This window comes from Sorex fumeus, unplaced genomic scaffold (genome assembly GCF_029834395.1).
Source record: "Sorex fumeus unplaced genomic scaffold, SorFum_2.1 ptg000128l, whole genome shotgun sequence".
In the NCBI taxonomy this organism is placed as follows: domain Eukaryota; kingdom Metazoa; phylum Chordata; class Mammalia; order Eulipotyphla; family Soricidae; genus Sorex; species Sorex fumeus.
In genome coordinates, this window is record NW_026606185.1 from 15,559,057 (window position 1) to 15,581,207 (window position 22,151).

The following is a 22,151-nucleotide window of genomic DNA, read 5'->3' on the forward strand; positions in this document are numbered from 1 at the left end:
AGCCAGAGGCTGAATGAGTACTCTCGACCTCCCCATGAAGGGCAAAGCAGTGTGTTCGAAGCTAGTAGAATCCCAAGCAGCAACACAAATCACAGCACTGTCCTGGAATCCCATCATTCCAGCTGAAGATCTGAGTGGGAAGCTGCCTACTAAAAACTAAGAACTCAGTAAACATTCTTGTCTAGCAAGACCACAGCTAGAGGAGCTGGCGGGTGGGGGGGGGGGGTCACAGTGCATTGGGGAGATCAAGTCATTCACAGAACATCCATTTTGAGGTGAAAATCTCCATCTGTTCTTGACCTTGACCTCCCATTTTTTCCTCCTTGGAGGAGGCTAATGCTTTCATTTTCTTGGTAATAGCTGTACTTGTTTTGATCTGTTTGTTTTTGGGTCAAACTCGGAGGTGCTCAGAACTTATTCCTGGCTCTGTGCTAAGGTATCACTCCTGGCAGGCTCAGAGGACCATACTGGGTGCCAGGGATTGAACCTGGCTCAGCCAAGTGCAAGACAAGTACCCTATCCACTGTACTATCACTCTGGCCCCAGTTGTGGATATAGTAAGTATATACTAGCAAAAACATATAATCTTTTCTGTTTTAAGTAAATGGATTTTAGAGTATTATTCAGAGTTGTACAGTTTGATATTTTATGTTCACAGTTTTGTGTGTGTGTGTGTGTGTGTGTGTGTGTGTGTGTGTGTGCGTGCAGGGGAGAGGGAGTCACATCTAACAGTGCTCAAGGCTCACTCCCGGTCTATGCTTAGGAGTAACCCCTGGGCAGGTGTCGTCCCTCCACCTGCCTCCAATGACCCCAGCGGCTGCCAACTTCCATAACCCAATGAGAAATGCAGGTATGTGGGTTCAGTGACGAAAAACTCCAGGCCTCAAGGGACAGGGAATGGGTCAGTCCTTCTTTCTTATCCTCCAACCCCATGAGACCCTGGAAGTCACATCCACAAACTGCCTCCGGCTGCTACTTGAGCTCCTTAAGGATCATGATCCAGAGACATACAAAACAATCTGTGAACCAAGCAGTTAGCTGCAGAGGTATCTCTGGACTTTAAGTCAGGCCAGCTTCACTGGGGTGCCTCAGATGGGGCAGGTGTTGTCCCTGCACCTGTCCCTTATAAGCACCAGAGGCTGCCATCTTCCAGAACCCAAGGAGTAGTGCAGGTTATGCGGGTTCAATGACAGCAAACTCCAGGCCCCAAGGGAAGGGGATGGACTAGTCCTTCTCATTCCACACCCCCATGGGACTCTGAGGGTTAAGCCCACAAACTGCCTCTGGCAGCTACTTGAGTTCCTTAAAGGCCATAATCCAGAGACACCCAAAGGAATCTCTGAATGGAGCAGCTTGCTGCAGAGATTTCTCCAGACCCTAATTTATCTAAGTTTAGAATTCCAGGAGGACGTGGTTGCTCTCCCAGGCTGCACAACATCTTATGTTATTCATAACAAGCAACACAAAAGAGACTATGGGGAGACTGTCTGCCATAGAGGCAGCAGGAGGGGTGGGATGGGGGGGATACTGGGGACCTTGGTGGTGGAAGATGTGCACTGGTGGAGGGTTGGGTGATCGATCATTGCATGACTGAAACTCAGAAAAGCTTTGAAACTATATCTCAGGGTGATTTAAAAAAAAAAGAGGTGCCCCTGGCAACCACACATGATGCTGGAGATGAAATTGAGTTGGCTGTGTACAAGGCAAGGGCTTTAGCCCTTGCACTATCTCCAGCTCCTCAAAATGTTATCTTCAGGAAGATCTATTAGTGTGCTGAGTAATCCATGATGAAACATGCCCTGATTTACCTCCACCAGACACTAAGGCCCAACCTTACTCTTGTTAACCTTGAAGAGTGGATCAGAGCTAGCAGTGTCGTAACAGGTGCCCTGGGGCAACCCTCTCCCTGCATGGAGGAAAACTCCTTTTTGCTGGTGACACTTAACTGGTTTCCCACTACCTCCTCTCTGTTAAATGTCCTAAAACCTTCTGTAGATCAATGTCATTTTAACAGATAAAAATTATTTCTGTGCTTTTATATTATGTGCTCATATTCTAATTTGTATTTCTCGAACCCTAGGCAGATTGAATTTTTAACAGTCCTGGGCATTTCCTCTTACAGGAATTATTAAATGATTTTGAAGAGCTTGCCATTATTTTTTCTTTTGGTTTTTGGCTCACACCTGGCAATGTTCAGGGGCTCCTGCTGGCTTGATGCTCAAGATTCCTTCCCAGGGTCCTCAGGGGACCATGCTTGTGGGGACGGGAACCGGGCGTTCAGCATGCAAATCATGGGTCTGGCCCCTTGAACTAGGTCCCCCGCCCAATCTGCTGCTCTTTTCCTCACTGACGTATCACAGGGAAAAGAAAGACCAACTGACTTATATGTTATAGTTGGCTTTTTGGGAAGCAAAAAAAGGTTTTACTGAAATGTGTTTAGAAAGATGTGAAGGGAGAGAAAGGAAGTAATACAGAAGGAAGAAAGGAGAAAGGGAGAGAACGCAAGCCTCCTCCGCGTGGAAATGAGCAAGCAGAGGAACAGACAAGCAAGTGATCTGTGGGGGTGATGAGCCTGTATTATCACTGTTAATGATTGTTTAGATTACCAAATTTGAATTTTAGTGTTGTAGTAAAGTGTACCAATCTTCCACTTTTCCTGGTCTTTTGAACATTAATGGGGCAAGAAAATAAAAAGACGCAAAAATATACACAAGCTATGGGACCGGCCAGAGAGAGCTCAGTGGACGCACGCATGTATGTGGGAGGTCTGAATCCAACCCCTCAGACTCATGGTCCTCTGAGCTCACAGCTAGGAGTGACCCCTGAGCACCAATGGATGCGGCCCCCAAACCAAAAAAGACAAAAAACAAAACAAAAAACCCAGAAGGAATCTTCAGGTTGCAATGACAGTAACTTGAATCCACACGAAGAACTAAGGCTGCTAGTAAAGGAAACTAAAGAGATGAATCTAAAAAAAAAAATAAAAACCCAGCATAAATAATTTTGCATACCTTTTTTTCCCCCCTCTGATTTTAAAGACAACTGCATACATAGGCCAAGGATGTAGCTCTGGCAGAGACACGTTTCTCATCTATGTGGCTCTAGTTTTGGTCTCTGCACCATGCTCACACACAGTAAAGCAAAAAACAATGAAAAATGACATCCAATAGACGACTCCATAAAGGAAGTTATAAACCTATGTAGATGCACCTACAAAGTATAAAAATGCATTTATATGATAGTAAAATCACAAAGAAGGGGCAAATATTGTGATTGAAAGAAATCTATATTTGTTCTTAACGTCTTCCCAATTTCCTAAGTGATGAGACAATGGTGATCTTTTGCTATTTATAACAACTTTTCAACTGTGCCTGCCTTTGTAAGTGTTGATCATGGAAAGTATTAAGTGAAATGAGTCAGAAAGAGAGGGACAGACACAGAAAGACTTTATATTCCGCAATCATTTGTGGAATATAAAGTAACAGAATGGGAGACTAATACCGAAGAATAGTATAGATAAGTACCAGAAGGATGGCTCCAGAGCTTAGAAGCCGGCCTCACATGCTGGGGGGGATTGGGGGGAAGAGGCAGCTCAGACAGAGAAGGGAACACCAAGTAAAGGGTGCTAGGAGAGCCCGCTCAGGATGGGAGGTGTGATCTGAAAGTAGACTATAGACCAAACATGATGGCCATTTAATACCTCTATTGCAAACCACAGTACCCAAAAGGAGAGACAGAGAAAGAGAGAGAGAGAGAGAGAGAGAGAGAGAGAGAGAGAGAGAGAGAGAGAGAGAGAGAGAAAGGGAGAGAGAGAGAGAGAGAGAGAGAGAGAGAGAGAGAGCGAAAGGGAATGCCCTGCCACAGAGGCGGGGGGGGGGGGTGGAGGGGACGGGGTGGTGGTAGTGGGAGAGATGTTGGGACTATAGGTGATGGAAAATGAGCACAGGTGGAGGGATAGGTACTCGATCATTGTATGACTGAGACGCAAGCATGAAAGTTTCTAAGTCTGTAACTGTACCTCACAGTGATTCACTAATAAAAAAAAATAATAAAAAATAAAAAAATAAGTTGATTTTAAAAAATGGCGTTGATGAAAACCAACCCTGTAGTTAGATCTATTTCACCCTGGCCTGCAGCAAGAGAAAGGAGTCAGAAGCTGACTTCACCAATATCCCAGGATCAAGTCATCATGCCCATGAAATAATCCATAAAAACCAAGAAGGATGGGGTTGGTAAACAAGAATTTATTTGCATACCGAGAGGCTGATTCTCCCAAAGCTCCACTGGGACAGAAGGGTGCCTGGACTTACAGACAGTGCTTTGTATAGCTGCTTTGCCTTGTACAGCTGCACTCTAGCTATTTGATCTTATCCTTAAATATCCTTTGCAATAAAACCCTCGTCTCCGCATTCTGTGAACGACTCTAGCAGATGAATACTCCTGAAAAGGAAATGGAGAGAATCTCCATTACCTACCCTGTTGGTCATAGGTACGGGTGGCAAAATGGACTTGGAATTCACATCTGCAGGAGACTGAGCCCTTAACAGCAAGGATCTGACCCTGGCTGTGGGTGTGTCACGAGAAAAACCACTAGACAATTGCTGGATTTGTGGGGAAAACTTTCACATCAGCCATGTTGGAAAGGAAGTAGTGCAAATGGAATGGCAGGGAATAAAGGAAATGCCAGCTCATCAAGAAGAGACAAAAACGTCGATCCACCCACAAACTTCATACAATATGCACCCAAAAACAGTCCCAAAATACACTAAGCAAAACAGATTTGAAAGGACAAAGAGACAATAGCTAGTTTTCAATAATTCACAGAGCCACTAGACAGAAGGTGACAGAATGTGTTAACGTAAGTCACTTAGATCTGTATTGTCAATATGGTAGCCACAAACCACACGTGGCTATTGAGCTCTTGAAAAGTGACTATTCTGAATTGGGGTATTTTTGGTTTGGTTCTGTGCCACACTCTCTGATGCTCAGGGGTGAATCCTGGCTTTGCACTCTGGAATTAATCCTAACAGTGCTCAGGGGACCATATAGGATGTCAATGATACAACCTGGGTTGGTTGTGTGCAAGGCAAGGGCAGTACCATCTCTCCAGGCCCATAAACTGGAATGCGTTTTAACTATAAAACATCTTATTTACATATTAAAAATGAATGTAAAATATACCTCTAATAATTTTCATATGAATGTTATGTTGAAATTCTCATTTGGTCATGCTGAATTGAAGAAAACATTTTAATGACATGTGTGAGTTATATTTATGTCTTGCATGGCATTTCTGTGGGCCAATACTACTCTAGAGATTATGGTCCCACATCACTGTTTGAGGAAGTGCAGGGAAGTCATTGGTCCATGATCTTTATAAAGAAGAATCTCAAAGCTGGGCTCTCTTATTCAGAAAAAAAAATACTGCAGACTCATCAACGAAGTGTAACAAACCAGTTCAACTATGGATGATAAATTCGCTTTGGCTTCAAATCAATTTAACTTCCAAATATGGTAGAGAAAAAAAATCATAAGAGCGTCAACCTTTTCTAGAGAAATGAAACCAGAGAAAAATCTAACGGCTATTAAATAAGAAACCCCATTTAAAAGGCCACTGTTGAAATTTAGAAAGGTTATTGAATTTATATTTACCCTGAAAAAACCATTCCACTCAGAAATTGCTACTTACTGGCTTGGCCTAGCTTATTTTAGGTCACATCTCTGCTGACAAGTCCAACACCCTCACCTGCTTGGCTTGCTATTCAGGTTCTGTCTAGAACCAGTGTTCTCCCAGCTGGGCCAAATTCTGAATATCATTGTAAAGGAGCTCTATGGTCCTTGAAATATGATGAAAAGATCCTTAACTACATCAGGTTCAGAAATCCTTGAGTTATCAAAAAAAGTATCTGCATACTACTTGAGGATTTTATCAAAGGTCACTGAGAGAAAAAGAAGAAACCTATCGTAAAAGCCAAAGACATATAAAAATACAATTCTGTCATTTGACTGGGAAGAACAGAGTTTCAGAGAAGTTGGAATGAAAAGGAACATGTGAATGAGACTACAGGATTTAGGTTACGAGGCTACTTATGGGGTCAGAGGGATAATACAGGGCAGAGAAATAGCACAGCAGGTAGAGTGCTTGCCTTGCACATGGTCAACGTGGGTTTGATCTCCGGCATCTCATATAGTCCTTGGAGTATGATCTGGAATAATTCCTGAGTGCGAAGCCAGGAGTAACCTCCAAGTGTAGCCCCCAAACAAAGGGTGGGGGGTGTTTACTTGCGTACTTTCACCTAACTCTAATGCTTCCTTTCTGGGGTAGAAAATTTTTTTAGTATATGCCTTCCTCTACCCTACATTTCCCTGGGTGGAGGAATAATTTGGCGAAGTTTGGGGAAAAGCTAGGGATGCACTTCATGGTTGTCATTGTCAGAAAGAACTCATGCTTTGTCCCACTTCTCCAGGGCCCGTTCCCCTTGGGCCATTATTTATTTTTGCTTTTTGGGTCATACCTAGCGATGCACAGGGGATACTCTTGGTTCTGCACTCAGGAATTACTCCTGGCGGTGCTTGGAGGACCATATGGGATGCTGGGAATCAAACCTGGGTCGGCCACCCGCTGCGCTATTGCTCCAGCCCATATATTTTGACATAACCTATATTCCTATCTTCCAGTATGACTCAGTCAGTTTTCAAGTTGCATGGAATCAATTTTTACTAATGTCACATAAAAAGTTTATAGTTTTAGCTTAACAGGAATCTGTTTCACGATGTTGGTGTGATTTAGGTAAGGTAAAAGGTAAAGGTAAAGGCCCTCCCGTTGATCGTCGATTTGCTCGAGCGGGCCCAGTAACGTCTCCATTAGAGACTTTGTTGTTACTGTGTTTGTCATATCGAATACTCTCGGTAGCTTGCCGGGCTCTCCAAGAGGGGCGGAGGAATCGAACTCGGGTCGGCCATGTTGGCCGCTTGTATGGCCAACGCCCTACCGCTGTGCTAGAATAAAAAGAATAAAAAGAATTGAGACCATATTGTGTCATGGTTTATTTGTGTGAACACTTGGCTTACTTGAAGACCACAGAGATATTACTGGGTAAGGCACTTGTTTTGCACACAGACAATCCTGGATTGATCCCAACACCATAAACGGTCCCCTAAGGACTGAGCCAGGAGTGATCCCTAAGCACCACTAGGTATGGCCCAAAAAAATATTCTCCCCCCAAAACATTCAAATACACCAAAAAAAATTTGTCATATTTGAATGTTGTATAGGATTAGCTTCTAGCATGCAGCCTCATGTACCCAATTTCAAGTCCTTGTTGAGAGGCTGCGAGGCAGCACAGTGTTAAGTGCATGCAAAGCACACCTTGCACGCATGAAGTCCAGATGTGATTCCACGACGGCATGACCCTCCCAGCACTGCCAGGGAACGGAATGCACCCTGACCATAACAGGTTTCTAAGGTCACTAGGAAATAACTATTGTTTATTACAGTTAGGGTACCACAGCTTTAAATATTATTACTGGGAATGGAGAGACAGTACAGTGGGTAAGGAACTTTTGGCTGATGGATTTAATCCCCAGCACCCCATATGGTCCCCCAAAGCACCACCAGTAATGTTCCCTGAGCACAGAGCCAGGAGTAAGCTCTGGGCACCATCAGTGCACACAACAGCTGCACCTTCAGGGCTCCAAGGTTCCTAAGTTGAAAGCTTGAGAGAAAGATGCTGCAGAAGATGGCAAGGCACTCTCTTTCTCCACCCTAGACCAGGTGAGGCCCCAGAAAACCAAAGATAGGGTGCCCACTTTCCACTGGGAACAGTCAACCGTCCTGCACAGCCATCTGCACTCGGCCCGAGGAGCACACGGGCCCTGCCAGTTTGCTTGGAACTAGAACCTGGATCTGGGCAGTCACTTGCTAGAACCCATTCGATTTCTTTTACTTTCGGGTTTTGTTTTTCTCTTTCACTTTTGGGCCATACCCAGCAGTGCTCAGAGATTACTCCTGGCTCTGTGCTCAGGGTACCATATGGAGTGCCAGGGATGGAACACGAGTCGGATGTGTGCAAGGCAAAGGCCCTATCTGCTGTACTCTCTGGCCCTCTATTTCCTTTTTAATGATGACATCATGCTCCCCAGCCCTAGGATGCAGGGAGGACTTGAGTCGGTGGTCCCTGTCCATCGCACAGGGTTGGGAGGGGAGTTGTACTTTCCCAGACCTCATTCCTCGGAGCCACAGCTGAGTGTGGGAGGACGAAAATTTCTCCACTTCTGTGCCGAAAAGTCTCATCTCAGAATTCAGATCATGCAGCGGCTGGTGATCTATCCTTCACACACAGATTTCAAAGTACAAGGCTGCCAATGAATTTATTCCTCATTTGGGACAAAGCTTAAAGGTCCTTACTCCTAATGACCGCAAGCTACGGGTGTGTCTGCCTGGCTCAGTGAACACAAACAATGCTGCTGTCTGCTCTCTGCTGACTTCTCAGGTTTAGGAAAATTTCCTCCAACTCTGCCTCTCCAGAGCCACTCAGCCTCAAGCTCCACAAGTGCCATGTGACACCTTCAGCAACTGTCTTAATCAAAGGGAGATTCCTGAAAGGAATTCCCCTTCCCAATCGCCTCAAATCCATCAATCCCCTAAATTAGGCTGGCTGGCGGTGTTTCTGGATTTCCCCCTATTTTTCAGCTTTGTTTTGGGCCACACTCAACTGTGCCCTTACTTCTGGCATACTCCTGTCTCAGCACTCAGGGATCATCTGTGGTGCTCATCTGGGGTACCAGTGATGGAACCCAGGTCAGCTGCACACAAGGCAAGTACTGTTCTACTATCTCTCTGGCTCTGGATTTTCCTGTCTCTAGATACCCCTATCTACATTAACTGGAAATACAAGTGCATGAAATGATAGATCACATGCATAGTCTCTGGCTTTCCATGACAGCATCCTGCAGGGATCACGGGGGAGTCAGGATTAGAAATTTTGGGCCTCGATCCTTCTGTAGGTTCTTCTAATCATACTTTTCTTGTGAAGGTTCAAAAATAAAGGAGACTGGTTAAGTACCTCATTTCAAAAACATAAAGTATATGAAAAGCAGAGAGCAAACTGTTGTAGATGGCCTTGTTTCAACAGAATCTGTAGTAATATCTAAGGAGAAGGAACTTCTATCAATGATCTCTTAAACAAGAACTTCACAAGAAAGAAACAACAAACTCATTTTGACATTTGATTACAAAATAACAAAAATACACACCTTCATTTTAATTTTTTACTAAAATACTTTCTTGTATACAGGGTAAAACAGAAAGTACATAATTATGTATATAGATCATGTAAAATACAAAAACATAGATTGTTGGGAATGTAGAATACATTAAAAATATCTTCAAAGAACCTTTCCTTAAGGCAAAATTTAAATATGTGGCTTATTTACATTTACCTCAATTTTCAAAAACTTTAGTTTCTCCTCTCCATTCTGATGCTACTCTGATTTAAATGTATTGTTCAAATATTGTTCACACATCTTACTTGGACTTCAAAACCTTAGAATTTATATTCTATATGAAAATTTTTAATAGTATCCTATGTAAACAAAGACTTGATTTGAATTATTTGATTTGGTGTCACTATTATGAGTACAGTTTTAGTGAGATATAGGCAGAGGACAAAAGAAGCTGATAGTAGAGAACCTCCTATATGAGGCTTTTATAAAAATCTAATGATTTAAAATTTAGTGTCTTTTAGAAGAATGTGGTTATAAATAAAGGTGACAATACAGGGAGTGAGCTCAACCTTGCATCAACGACCCCCACAGCAGGTCAGGGGAAGCCCAGGTGGTCTCCAACCATAGGGGCCCTGCTGGCTTCCCATACTGTTAAGTCCCTGAACTGTGAGGCTGCAAGACCCACCTGGAGCGTCCTCCGTCCCTATGATAATAGCTGGAAAAGGAGAAAAAAAGCAAAGGCAACAATTTTTTGTTGACAAAATGGAGTGTGTGTGTGGGGGGGTGGAAGCAGAGGCTGAGAATGTGGCTCAGCAGTAGAACACTTTCCTTCTGGTCAGAGGACCTGGGTTCAATATCTAGCATCAAGGAATAAGAGAAAGAAAAAAAAAGGAAAAAAAATTCTTTTCCTTAACCCATAATTTTAATCATAAAGTGAATGGTGCTTAGAATGGTAATAGAAGGCTTAAATTTTAGTGAGGCTTTTGAATTCCCAAAAGAACTTTTCCCTTTGGTTTTGGGACTGTATCTTGCAGTGTTCAGGGGCTACTTCTTGCTGTGCTGAAGAGTTACGCCTGGTGGTACTCAAGGGACCATATGTGGTTCCAGAGACAGAACTGGGGTCAGCTGCATGCGAGATAAGAAGTTTTACTCCTCTACTATCCTAAAATGCTGTACTTGAAAACAACAGTTACTCAAAAACTGAAATATAGAACTGAAAATGGAATCTTTTAAGTCAAACACTTCTTTAAACCCTTTCATGAGCCAGAAAAATTAAGCAAAATGTGGATATATAACACCGTTACCCTTAGAGATCACTTCTGAGGGACACGCAAGAGGTGAGGAAAGTGAGAGGAGCTTCTCCCCACACACAGAAGGTAGATCACGCATGTGCACATTTCAAACTTTAGTAATGAAGATATAAAAAGATAACTGTATTTTAAAAAGTTTGCTGACATATTGAAGGAAACTGTCAAAAAGCAGAAAAGTTTTATATTCTTAACTTGAGGTTATTCTGCAAAACAGCAAAACTGAAGTGAACAACTGGCTTCAGAGTTCGTGAAATTTCTAAGTTCAAGAGAAACTTCAAAGTTTCATTGGTTTTAATAAGAAGGGAAGCTATAATGTTTTCAAGGCACTTTTAAACAGAGGCATTCTCTGTAAAAGAAAAGGTTGTCCCAATGTTTTCTATTTAAACAGATTTACCCACGACCTAAATCTTAACTTTTTATAAACGCTAAAGTACCTTCAGTATTAAGAGTTATCAAAAAGAACAAAAAATGTTCCCTAAATTTTGATAATCATATTATTACATTTGATTTCATAGCTAACTGCTCTTCAAATAATGAATACAAAAATGTCTAAGAGCATTATCTATTTTTTATATACTACAATATTGAGCTAAAGAGGTATTCCTAAAAAATTACTTGCAATTCAAATATGCACTAGAGAATGTAATAATTTTGTTAAATCATTATTGGAATTAATATCATCTTCACAGAATTTTAAAATTTCATAATATTAACTTGCTGTGCAATTATTTAATGAGAACATCAGACACAGGTACTAAATATTATAAAATAATACCATTAATGTAAATAGTTTTAGGCCTGTTTCCCACCTGAACGCGCAGCATTTGGAGCTCTCCCAGTCCATATGGGCTGCCAACCCCACCCCCATCACTAGTTCTTTAGAAGAGGAATTTCGTGCTGAGGCAAAGGAGGCCATTCTCTCCTCTCAGCTTTACCATTTACAAACAAGGAGCAAGCTGTGCCCTGGAGCTGGGAGTGGAGTCTAGAGGGTGGAATTGGCAACGGGTTCCCATTCCTGGAGTTCTTTAAACTGGTACCTGAAGCCAGAGGGTGCTTCAGTACCCTTCTGCCGTGCCCAGCAGGAGGCCTCCCTCAGTCTCCTCTGGCCCTGGCCTCTGAGAGTCTGCGAGCACACGCTCCCACAGCAGCAGACACAGTGGGATGGATGCAAAGAAGCGACTCTTGAAACTTTTGTCAGCCTGTGGAGCAGCGGCTGGAGTCTACTATGTAAATCTTAAATGTAAAATACAATAAGCATTTCCTTTCTGAAACAGGTTGGAATTTCACTTGTTACAGTTATTTTTATGTGAGCTTTCAGGTGATAGATTTGAATATCTATCCCATTAATAGAACAGATTAAAAAAATACAAGACAGTGAAGAATGGAATACAACTGTAAAAACTCAATGTCCTAGGAGCAATACATAAAGGAATCAGTTCTTGTGACAGGGTGCGTCAAACAGAAGGCTTCTGGAAAGCTAGAACATGACATAAGGCTCTATATTAAAAACATCAGAACTTTTAAGGAATTCTCTGTGCACTGACTTCTGATATGACAAAAGTCCTACATGCATGTAAGGAAAAAGGCTTATAAAATCAGCGAGAACACAATTTAGCACATTACTATATGGTCAAAGGAACCCAGTCCAAATGCTTTCATCTTCTTAATCTGCTAGGATTCTCAAGCAAACTGTAGATGTAAAATTTATGAATGACATTTCATACGTTTCTTGATTAAACTGCTTTGTTTTACTGTCTTTCCCGTCTTTAAAACATGCAGTTCATACATTTGACAGTTTTACTGCCATAGTCGATACATTCTGGACCAATGCACTCGCAGCAGGCGTTATGGAACCAGCGATATTTGGATGCCCCCATGGACTCACAGGATATTTTGCATTGATGAATGGACATGCAGTCATCAAAATAAACCACAGTGCACATGTGCTCTGAAAGATAAAAATGGAAGACTGCAGAGTAAGAAAGAGGAAAAGCAGAACGGCGTTAATACTGAGCTGAGTATTATTAACAATTATTTATCTTACTTCTTTCATTTTATTGACAGCACAGGATGATGGAGTATACAGGGGAAAAATACATTTGTTAGCTTAGTTGAGAAGCCACAGATTTCTATGCAGCAGAAAAAAAGTCAAGGATTTCCTTCATTACTTTATTAGGTTTCACCTTTAATTTCAAAGATATATGACTGAGTTTAACATTTGCTATCTTGTAGAGATTTTTAGTATCATTATTGATTATCTTTCTTCGCCACAGCTGGCTGGCAAGGTTTACTCCTGGAGAGGTGCCAAGGGATCATTCCTGGCTGGCTTTATGCGGGATTGGGATCAAACTTGGCTTGGATGCACACAAGGCACTGGCCTGCTTGACTATCCCACTGTGGGCCTTAATCCACTCTACTATCTCCGTGACTCCAAGCTGTATTTTTTTTTTAATTTAAACATCCTGATTTACAAAGCTGTTCATAACACAGGTTTCAGGCATTCAATGTTCCAGCACCAATCCCACCATCAGTGTGACCACTGTCCCAAGATCCCACCTATCCCCAAGCCTGCCCCCCTAGGCAGACACAAGATTGCTTAGTTTTTACTTTTTGTTATAATACACACTAAAAAATTACTTCTATACTAATAGTTCCCTTTGTCATGGAGTTTGTTGCTTAGATGTATGAGATGGCACATGCATGCTGGCTCTCTGCGGTTACACAGGTCCTGGCTCTCTGCGGTTACACAGGTGCTGGCTCTCTGAGGTTGCACAGGTATGCTGACTATTACATCAATTTGTCTTAAAATTATTTGGATTCTATCCCTGTTCTCAGGAGTTGGTAACATCTGAAATTTTTTAAATTTTTCATAATGTTCAGAATTTGTAGCATTGTCCTCCCGTTGTTCATTGATTTGCTCGAGTGGACCCAGTAACATCTCCATTATGAGACTTGTTACTGTGTCTGGCATATCGCATACGTCACGGGGAGCTTGCGAGGCTTTGCCGTGCGGGCGAGATACTCTCGGTAGCTTGCTAAGGCTCTCTGAGAGGGATGGAGGAATCGAACTCGGGTTGGCCGTGTCGGCCAAGTGCAAGGCAAACGCCCTATCACTGTGCTATCTCTCCAGCCCTGTTCAGAATAATTGTTTATATTTAATATTTCAACGGCCATCCCACCATCATTGCACCTTCCCACCACCACCCTGTCCTGCCCCTGAGGCAGATGCTAAATAGTTTATTAAGCTTGTACAGCTGAGCCTGAGGTGGTTTGTGGGCACAACTCCCACCTACCTAGCTTTTGATGGTTTAATTTCTAGGAAAACTTGTTCCCAAGTTGTTGGGGTTTGGTTAGAGGCACAGCGGCAATTTTGGGGTATCAGAAAGCCTGAAGGCACCATCAGGCTGCTGATGCACTCACCCTGCAGGTACAGGTTGATCTGCTGGGTGGAACCGTACCCCCCAAGTTTTATTTTTTTAAGCCGGACATTTTCTGATCAGATATTTTACAGGGAAAGAATTCTCCAGCTAACAGCTGTGTCTAAAAATCCTGACCTGAAATTTTACTGAGAACTTAGAAAAAAATAAAAGATAATTCAAACGTGGCAGTGCTTGGCACAAATGAGCATTTGAATTAAAAAATCTTTCATTATGACATTGACTAAAAGAGACTTATTGTCCTGCAACTTTTTATTGTTTTTATTTCTCTCACTGTTAATCCATATAAACTGTCTAGCAAAAAAAAGGGATGATGCAATAAATAAAGTGCATGCAATAAATGAAAGACAAATAAAAATCATAAATAGAGAGCACATGTTTAAGACTAATTATTTTTCAGAGTCATTTAAAGAGCTGACAACTGTCAGGAATCTGAGCAGTAGGAAAAATGGGAAAAAAAGCTCTGAGGGAATCAAAGAGGAAAATTTCAAGGAGACAGGCTGCATATAATCCAGGGGATGGAGTGGAGCAGACGGGGCTGGCATCAGAGAGTGCAGAACCCCCACCTGGTCACCTGTCACAGAGGGCACTAGTGAGGCAGGGAATCCCCCCAAGCAGTGAGTGGAACAGGGAGCACTGGAATCTCTAGGTGGCTGGTACTGACCAAATACACTTCATGTGCTGGAGCAATAGCACAGCGGTAGGGTGTTTGCCTTGCACGCAGCCAACATGGCCGACCCGAGTTCGATTCCTCCGCCCCTCTCGGAGAGCCCGGCAAGCTACCGAGAGTATCTCGCCCGCATGGCAGAGCCTGGCAAGCTCCCCGTGACGTATTCGATATGCCAAACACAGTAACAACAAAGTCTCCAATGGAGACGTTACTGGGCCCGCTCGAGCAAATTGGTGATCAACGGGAGGGCCTTTACTTTACTTTTACTTATTTATTGGAGTGATAGCACAGCGGGTAGGGCGTTCGCCTTACAAGCGGCCAACATGGCCGACCCGAGTTCGATTCCTCCGCCCCTCTCGGAGAGCCCGGCAAGCTACCGAGAGTATTTGATATGCCAGACACAGTAACAACAAAGTCTCCAATGGAGACGTTACTGGGCCCGCTCGAGCAAATCGACGATCAACGGGAGGGCCTTTACCTTTACCTTTTACCTTTATTCAACATTTACCAAACACCTGGCATGGACTAGTCACGAGGAACTCAGGAGTTATTAGAGTCCAAGGAACTAATAGAAAAGATAAACCTGTGAGGTCTTTTTTTTGGGGGGGGGAGAGGGGCACTTTTTGGGTCATACCTGGCGATGCTCAGAGGTTACTCCTGGCTCATACACTCAGGAATTACTCCTAGCAGTACTCGGGGGGACGATATGGAATGCTGGGAGTCGAACCCTGGTTGGCCACATGCAAAGCAAACACCCTACCTGCTGTGCTATCACTCCAGCCCCAAACTTGTGAGTTAAAAGCATACACAAACTGAACTGCAAACGTGGGGAGGAGTAGGAAGTTATCTATTCTACCAGGAGGAAGCAAAATCCAGAGCAAGTGTCACAGAGAAGCTTCAGTCGGTCCTGGAGGATGACTGATGTTTCTAAGAATTGACTCACTGCTGATTAGTTTATGAATTTAAATAATTCTTGGTGTCCCATATGGTGCCGAGTACCACTAGAAATAATTCCTGAGTGCAGAGCCAGGAGTAACTTTTACTAAAATTTAGGAGTTGCTTTAACTTTTTTTTTCTTTGCTTTTTGGATGCACAGAGGTTACTCCTGGCTCATGCACTTAGGAATTACTCCTGGCGGTGCTAGGAGAATCATATGGGACACTGGGAATCGAACCCAGGTCAGCTGCATACACGGCAAACGCCCTACCCGCTGTGCTATCGGTCAAGCCCGTGCTTTAACTCTTGATGCCCAAAGTTCATACTATTTTATACAGACAGAATTACTTATTGAAGGGTACAAGAAAGTCAAATAAAATGAGTATATATCAAAATATTTATGCATTATTCACCTAATATTTTAAGAAACAACCGCAATTTTCCTAACTGCCTTACTGTTTCCACAGTAAAACTATGTAAAGTCTTTTGTTTGGAAACATCACAGATTTTTTAATAAACACTACATGCTTATCACATTAGAAAATTAGTATATCTTATCTTCACTGTTAAAAAATGTAACTTTTGCAGTTGTACAATTCATTCACTCATTTTATTATCTTCCCCCTCACCTCTAATCAATAGCAGAGAACTGACTGTGGTTGATTTAGACCTGGAAATCAGAATTTGACAATACCACTGTATAGCGTTGTCCTCCTGCTGTTCATTGTTTTGCTCAAGTGGGTACCAGTAAGATCTCACAACAAATTGTGAGACTTGTTGTTACTGTCTTTGGCATATCGCATACGTCACGGGTAGCTTGCCAGGCTTTGCCGTGAGGGTGAGATACTCTCGGTAGCTTCCCAGGCTCTCCAAGAGGGGTGGAGGAATCAAACCCGGGTCGGCTGCTGTGCAAGGCAAACGCCCTACCCATTGTGCTATCACTCCAACCCTTGATAATACCATCTACTCATAAAGAAATCTAGCCAGTGATGGACCGGAGTGATAGTACAGCAAGCAGGACATTTGCCTTGTATGCAGCCAACCCAGGTTCAATCCCCGGCATTGCATAGAGTCCCCCGAGCAATGCCAGGAGTAATTCTTGAGTGCAGCGCCAGATGAGCATCATCGAGTGTGCCCCAAACAACAAAACAAAACAAAAAAATAAATAAAATTTAGCTAATGAGCTTAGCATCATTTGTAGTACCAACATTGTTTGAAAAATTTGGCTTCATGAGACAGCGAATTTCACCTGATAGTGAACAGTACTGCACTATGTAAGTAGCACTGCTGCTTTGGCAAGCAAAGAATAATGAAAGGCCGGTGTAAATATCAAAATCAGAAGCAGGTTACCCACTTCCCCAAGCAGCCTGTGTGCCAAGGTGTTCAGGAAGCGCAACATGCCTCGTTGCTGCTCCCCTGCCCTAGGACCAGAGAGGTTAATGCCCACGGCCCACTCATGACCACAGACTCAAACCCACACCTGCCCTAGAAGCTGATCTTGCTTGGATGCCCGGACTTGGAGGTGGGGGCTGGTGGCAGTTACCTTTGTCACTGGAGTAAGGTGCGTGCACGGTGTTGCTGGGGACAGACACGTTCTGGGGCTGTGGCGGGTTCACGGTTTCTAGAAACGAGACCAGGTTCTCGTGGTGTGAGAGTTCCTCGGCGACCGGGAAGGAGACAATGTTCCAATTCAGCTGCGTGTCCCCCTCTGTGAGCGCCCGGAAGAGAGACGGGATGGGCTCATGTAGCTCTTCCACGGTGCTCTTCGATGTGGGAGGAGTGTCACTGTAGTTCCGAGGGTTGCACATGCCTAGGTGCAGGGAGGAAACGAAAGTTCACAGGCCACTGCTGGCCACTGTTGGCCACTGCAGTCGCCTGCTCAGCCCATGTCCCAAGCCCACTAGGGCACTCCTACACTGCTGCTGCTGCTGCCAGGCCTGGAAGGAGCAGCGAGTGTTCCCCACGAACCCAAATCCTGCTGCCCCTCTGCACAGGGGAGAGGCCGATGCCCGGCCAGAGAGCCTGCCCCAGTGCAGGCCTGGGAGACAATGAGCTGATGACGATGGTTTCAACCACTAGGTTTAGGGATAACTTAGTTGTCCCAATTAACAACTGGAACAGAGTTCCTCAGTCTGAAGGGCTAGAAGCAGACAAGCTGGACAGAAGGTGCTGCAGGCATCCTAAACAGACCAATTGTTTTGGATATAACAGAGTATAAAGAATCTCAGAGTTGAGTTTTTGATTCTACTTTAACTAACCTTTATGAAATTACCACTTGTCCCCTTCTGATGGAGTAGCAAAGAATAATATACACAATGATCTGAAATAGTTACTACAACAAAGGTGTATTCGATATGCCAAAAACAGAGATGGTATGTGTGGCCAACCTGGGGCTAGCTCCCAGCCCCTTATGTGGGACCCTGAACGTCATCCCACTAGCGGTGATCTTCGAGCTCAGAACCAGGAGTTGAGCATCACCAGGTGTGGCACCCCCACCACTAAAAAGAACAAAATGACCTCAGGTGCCTTTTTCTAGAAAGGAAAAAAAACAAGTTCCATTATTTTCAGACTACATGTACCAACAAACAAAAATAAAGGTGGCAATTCACCTGACATGCAGCAGCCGCAGTGGGGCAGGAAGCACTGCACTGCTGAGACAGGGAATGCCACTGGCAACAGTCCTGCTCATTGTTAAAGCCCACAGCTGGGCTTCACCGACACGGGGTTTCACCGACATGGCCATCATTCCCACCTGTCCTCAGGAGGGATCCTCACTCTACCGAGCCTCTGCAGGCAGTTGATGCAGAATGCCTGGGCCAGAGGCAATGTGGGAAAGGGCCACACCAATGGCCCTGGAATGGGCCACTTTTCAATGTTAAGGCTGAACCCAAAGGGGAAACGTGGCATTCACAATATACAGTTTTGTCTCTAATCCCAATTTATGGAGATTATGAAAAAAATCAATAGTTGACAATATTATTAAAGCCAACATAATTTTATATTCTATTTTCGGAGGATAGGCATTGGGAGCTACACCTGGCTGTGCTCAGGGCCATATGAGGTGCAAGAGAGGATGGGACAGGAGTCAGCAGCATGCAAGGCCAGTGCCTCATCCCCTGTACTCTCTCTGCTACCTAAATTTGCTACCGTAAGAGCTATGATGTTTGTAAATAAATACTATGGTTACAATTTCAGAATGATAGCACCTTCACAGGAAACTGAGTGTCGGACATGTATAACATACAAGAATCTATGGAATTTTACAGTCATAGAAGGGTTCTGGAAGGGAACATAAAATGAGGCTCCCATAACCATGCCGGACTCCGTACAGGCTGTTTTCACTCGGGGCACCCCAAAGTGGGGCGGGTGAGAGCCCTCCCCACCCCAAAGGACCCAGCTCCACTACCCAGCCGCCATCAAGCTCCAGGCCCCTTTCCAGATGCTCCAGGCTGAGCCTCACACATAAATGAAGTCCCACGGAACCCAGGTAATCTGGAACTTTGTGACCTTGGACTCTGGACTCAAAGGGACCTGGGAGAAGAGATCCTCTGCCTGCTTCCCTAGTCTCCGGTGACCCAGTGGTCACACCAATAAGCCACTCCCTGCTGGTACCAGATAATCTCCTCATGGCCACGCTCCAGACTCACTGGCTGCTTCTCCCGGAAGGGAGCCTAAAATGAGGCTCCCATAGCCATGCCACCGGACTCTGCGCCAGGCTGTTTTCACTCGGGGCGCCCCTGAGTGGGGTGGGTAGAAGCCCTCTCCACTCCAAGAGACCCAGTCCTGGCAGCCGACTTCCGCTACCCGGCCAACGCCGCCTTCCAGGCCGCTTTCCACTTCCTATCCATTTTCCATAATTATGTAATTACCACACCATATATGATAGGGTTCAGACATTAGGCAACAAATCATAGAGAGAAATACACACACACACACACACACACCCCCTCACACCCTCACACTCCCTCTTGGAGAGCCCAGCAAGCTACTGAACTGAGTATATCCCGCCTGCATGGGCAGAGCCTGGCAAGCTCCCCGTGGCATATTCGATATGTCAAACACAGTAACAATAATAGGTCTCATTCCCCTGACCCTGAAAGAGCCTCCAATCATTGGGAAAGACAAGTAAGGAGAGGCTGCTAAAATCTCAGGGTTGGGAGGAATAGAGACGTTACTGGTGCCCGCTCCAGTAAATCGATGAACAATGGGATGACAGTGATAGAGTGATACAGTGACAGAGGGGTTCACAGGTCCTAAGAAGCCAGACTATATGCTTGGATTGTGACTTTCCTCATGGAAGTCTGTGCTGAAGGGTTTTATTCAAACTTTTTAGACTCCGTTTCTCATCAGATGAGGGAGCAAAATTTTCAGACACTTTGGGCTCATTATCAGGACTTAATGGTTATTATAATGGAAATCCTTAGAACATAAAAGATGCCAGGCTACAGAGATAATACAGGGGTAAGGCACTTGCCTTGTACTCAGCCCAGAACCACACACGGTCCCCTGAGCTCCACCAGGAGTGATCCCTGAGTACAAAGCAAGGAATAAGCTCTTGAGCATAGTCCAAAGTGGCTCTAAAACCAAAAATTCAAAAAGAAGGCGGGGGGTGGGTTTACAACTTTAAGCTATGTATCTTACCTAACAGTTTGAAGGGAGGAAAAGGTTATTGGAATTGTTCCTAAACATTATGCTATGACTCATAATTTATGTAACAGATTTTAAAGTGAAAAAAAAAAAAGATATTTCATGATTTTGCGTTTTTCTTTGAAGAAAATTAACTAAAGAAGCAGCTACTGAGACTGGAGAGAGAGCACAGTGGTAAGGCATCTGACATGGGTTTAATCCCTGGCACTCCATATGGCAATGCAAGCCCTGACAAGTGTGATCCTGAGGGACAACCCTGACCACAGCCAGGTGTGGGAGAAAAAAATTAAAAAGAAGAAAAAGAAATAGAAGTAGCTACTATTACTAGCAGAAAGCATTTGTAATTGGGTAATTTTGGAAATAATGTACTATTTGACCAAATGAATAAAAACTCAATTTTGTCAGCTTTCTAAACTAATCTAGCAGCTTTGAAAGTAAGTCCTGGACAGGCAAGGATAATTCCCAAGTTTCTGATGTCCGTAAGTACTTTTTGGGGAACTATTACAAACATTTGTACCAATTTAACATATTTAGCAAAATGAAACTCAACAAACAAAACCATAACCTTTGTCTTATGAATTCTGACATATGTATTCAATCAAATAGAATATTTACAATGGCTGTTTGGGCAGAACTACTCCTGAAAAGAAAAATTGTATTTTAATTTGTTTTAGTTGAATCACAGTGAGAAACACAGAAAATTGTTCATGATTAAGTTTGTCATATTTTCAAAGAAAAAAATGAAAAACCATCCTGTCATCAGGGGATTTGGGTCTTTGCCTTTCAGCCCCCAGCTCGATGTGTGGGTGTCCCTTTCAGTGGCCTGGGGTCTCCGGGCCTCCTGCACACAAAGCATGTGCTCTGTCTGGCCGCACTCTGGCCCTTTTATTAGGGTTTAAAACAAACATTTACCATGCTAGCAGTCTGGCTGAGTTCCTGGCACTTCTGTGTTTTATTTTGGGAGCTGCTTTTGGGGGGAGTTGTGGGGGCACTCCCGGCAATGCTTAGGGCTCCCTCCTGGCTCTGTTCTTAGGGAACACTCTTGGCAGTGCTTGGGGGACAAACTGTGGTGTGTTAGCTGCAAGGCAAATACCCGCCATACTAGCTCCAGCCCATTTTTTTTCTTTTTAAAATTCTTTCCATTTTTATTTCAGGCCCCACGGTTTACAATCCTGTTAATGGTAGGATTTCATGCATAACACGATCCCTCACCATGCCCTCCCCCACAGTGCTCACTTCCTCCCACCACTATTCCCGTGTCACCCTGACCCCTCATCTAATGCCCCCATCCTCCAAGGTGAGCTTCCTGCCTAAGGCCAGTTCTTACTTTCTGTTACCTTTGGGTACTTGTTATTCCTCCTAATATGTCTCTTCACACCCCACATATGAGGGAGGTCATTCTGTGTCTGCCCTGTCCCGACTAACTGCACTCTGCATGATATTCTTCAGACCTATCATGTAGCAGTAAACGGCATTTTTAAAAAAATTTAAACTATGCTTCTATGTATTTTAACATAAAAATTTTACTGATTGAGACTCTGGTTTACAATACTATTAATAATGATTTCTCATGCACACCAGTCCAATACCATACCCAAACTGAATCATTTTATTTTTTCTTATAGTGGAGTAGTGTATCCACTCATGTATATATGGTATGTACCAATATAAGTATATATGTATATAGGTACTATGTGTATGTACTAGGTATATATGCCATATATGTACATAATATATACATAATACATACACACATATAAACTATGCATATGTACCATACTTTCTTACCTAGTTCTTGAATAGTTGGACTACTTCCAGATTTTGGCTATTACGAATGGTGCAGCAACAAACACATGAATGCAAATGTCTTCTGAATAGATTTTTTGCCTCTTGGGCCATATGCCAAGAAGTTGAACTGCTGGGTCT

General features: G+C 43.6%; 1 protein-coding gene across 1 annotated transcript in view; it reads right to left on the minus strand.

Annotated features, from left to right (window-relative positions):
* Positions 1-12,137: 12,137 nt before the first annotated feature.
* The window catches only part of TWSG1 (twisted gastrulation BMP signaling modulator 1), a 34,054-nt gene continuing 24,040 nt past the window's right edge, over positions 12,138-22,151 (minus strand). The window contains exons 4-5 of the mRNA XM_056138042.1: positions 17,122-17,388; positions 12,138-12,483 (exon numbers count right to left, since the gene is read on the minus strand). Of these exons, the coding sequence (XP_055994017.1) occupies positions 12,302-12,483; positions 17,122-17,388 (449 nt within the window). The 3' untranslated portion in view covers positions 12,138-12,301. The remainder of the gene's footprint in view (positions 12,484-17,121; positions 17,389-22,151) is intronic.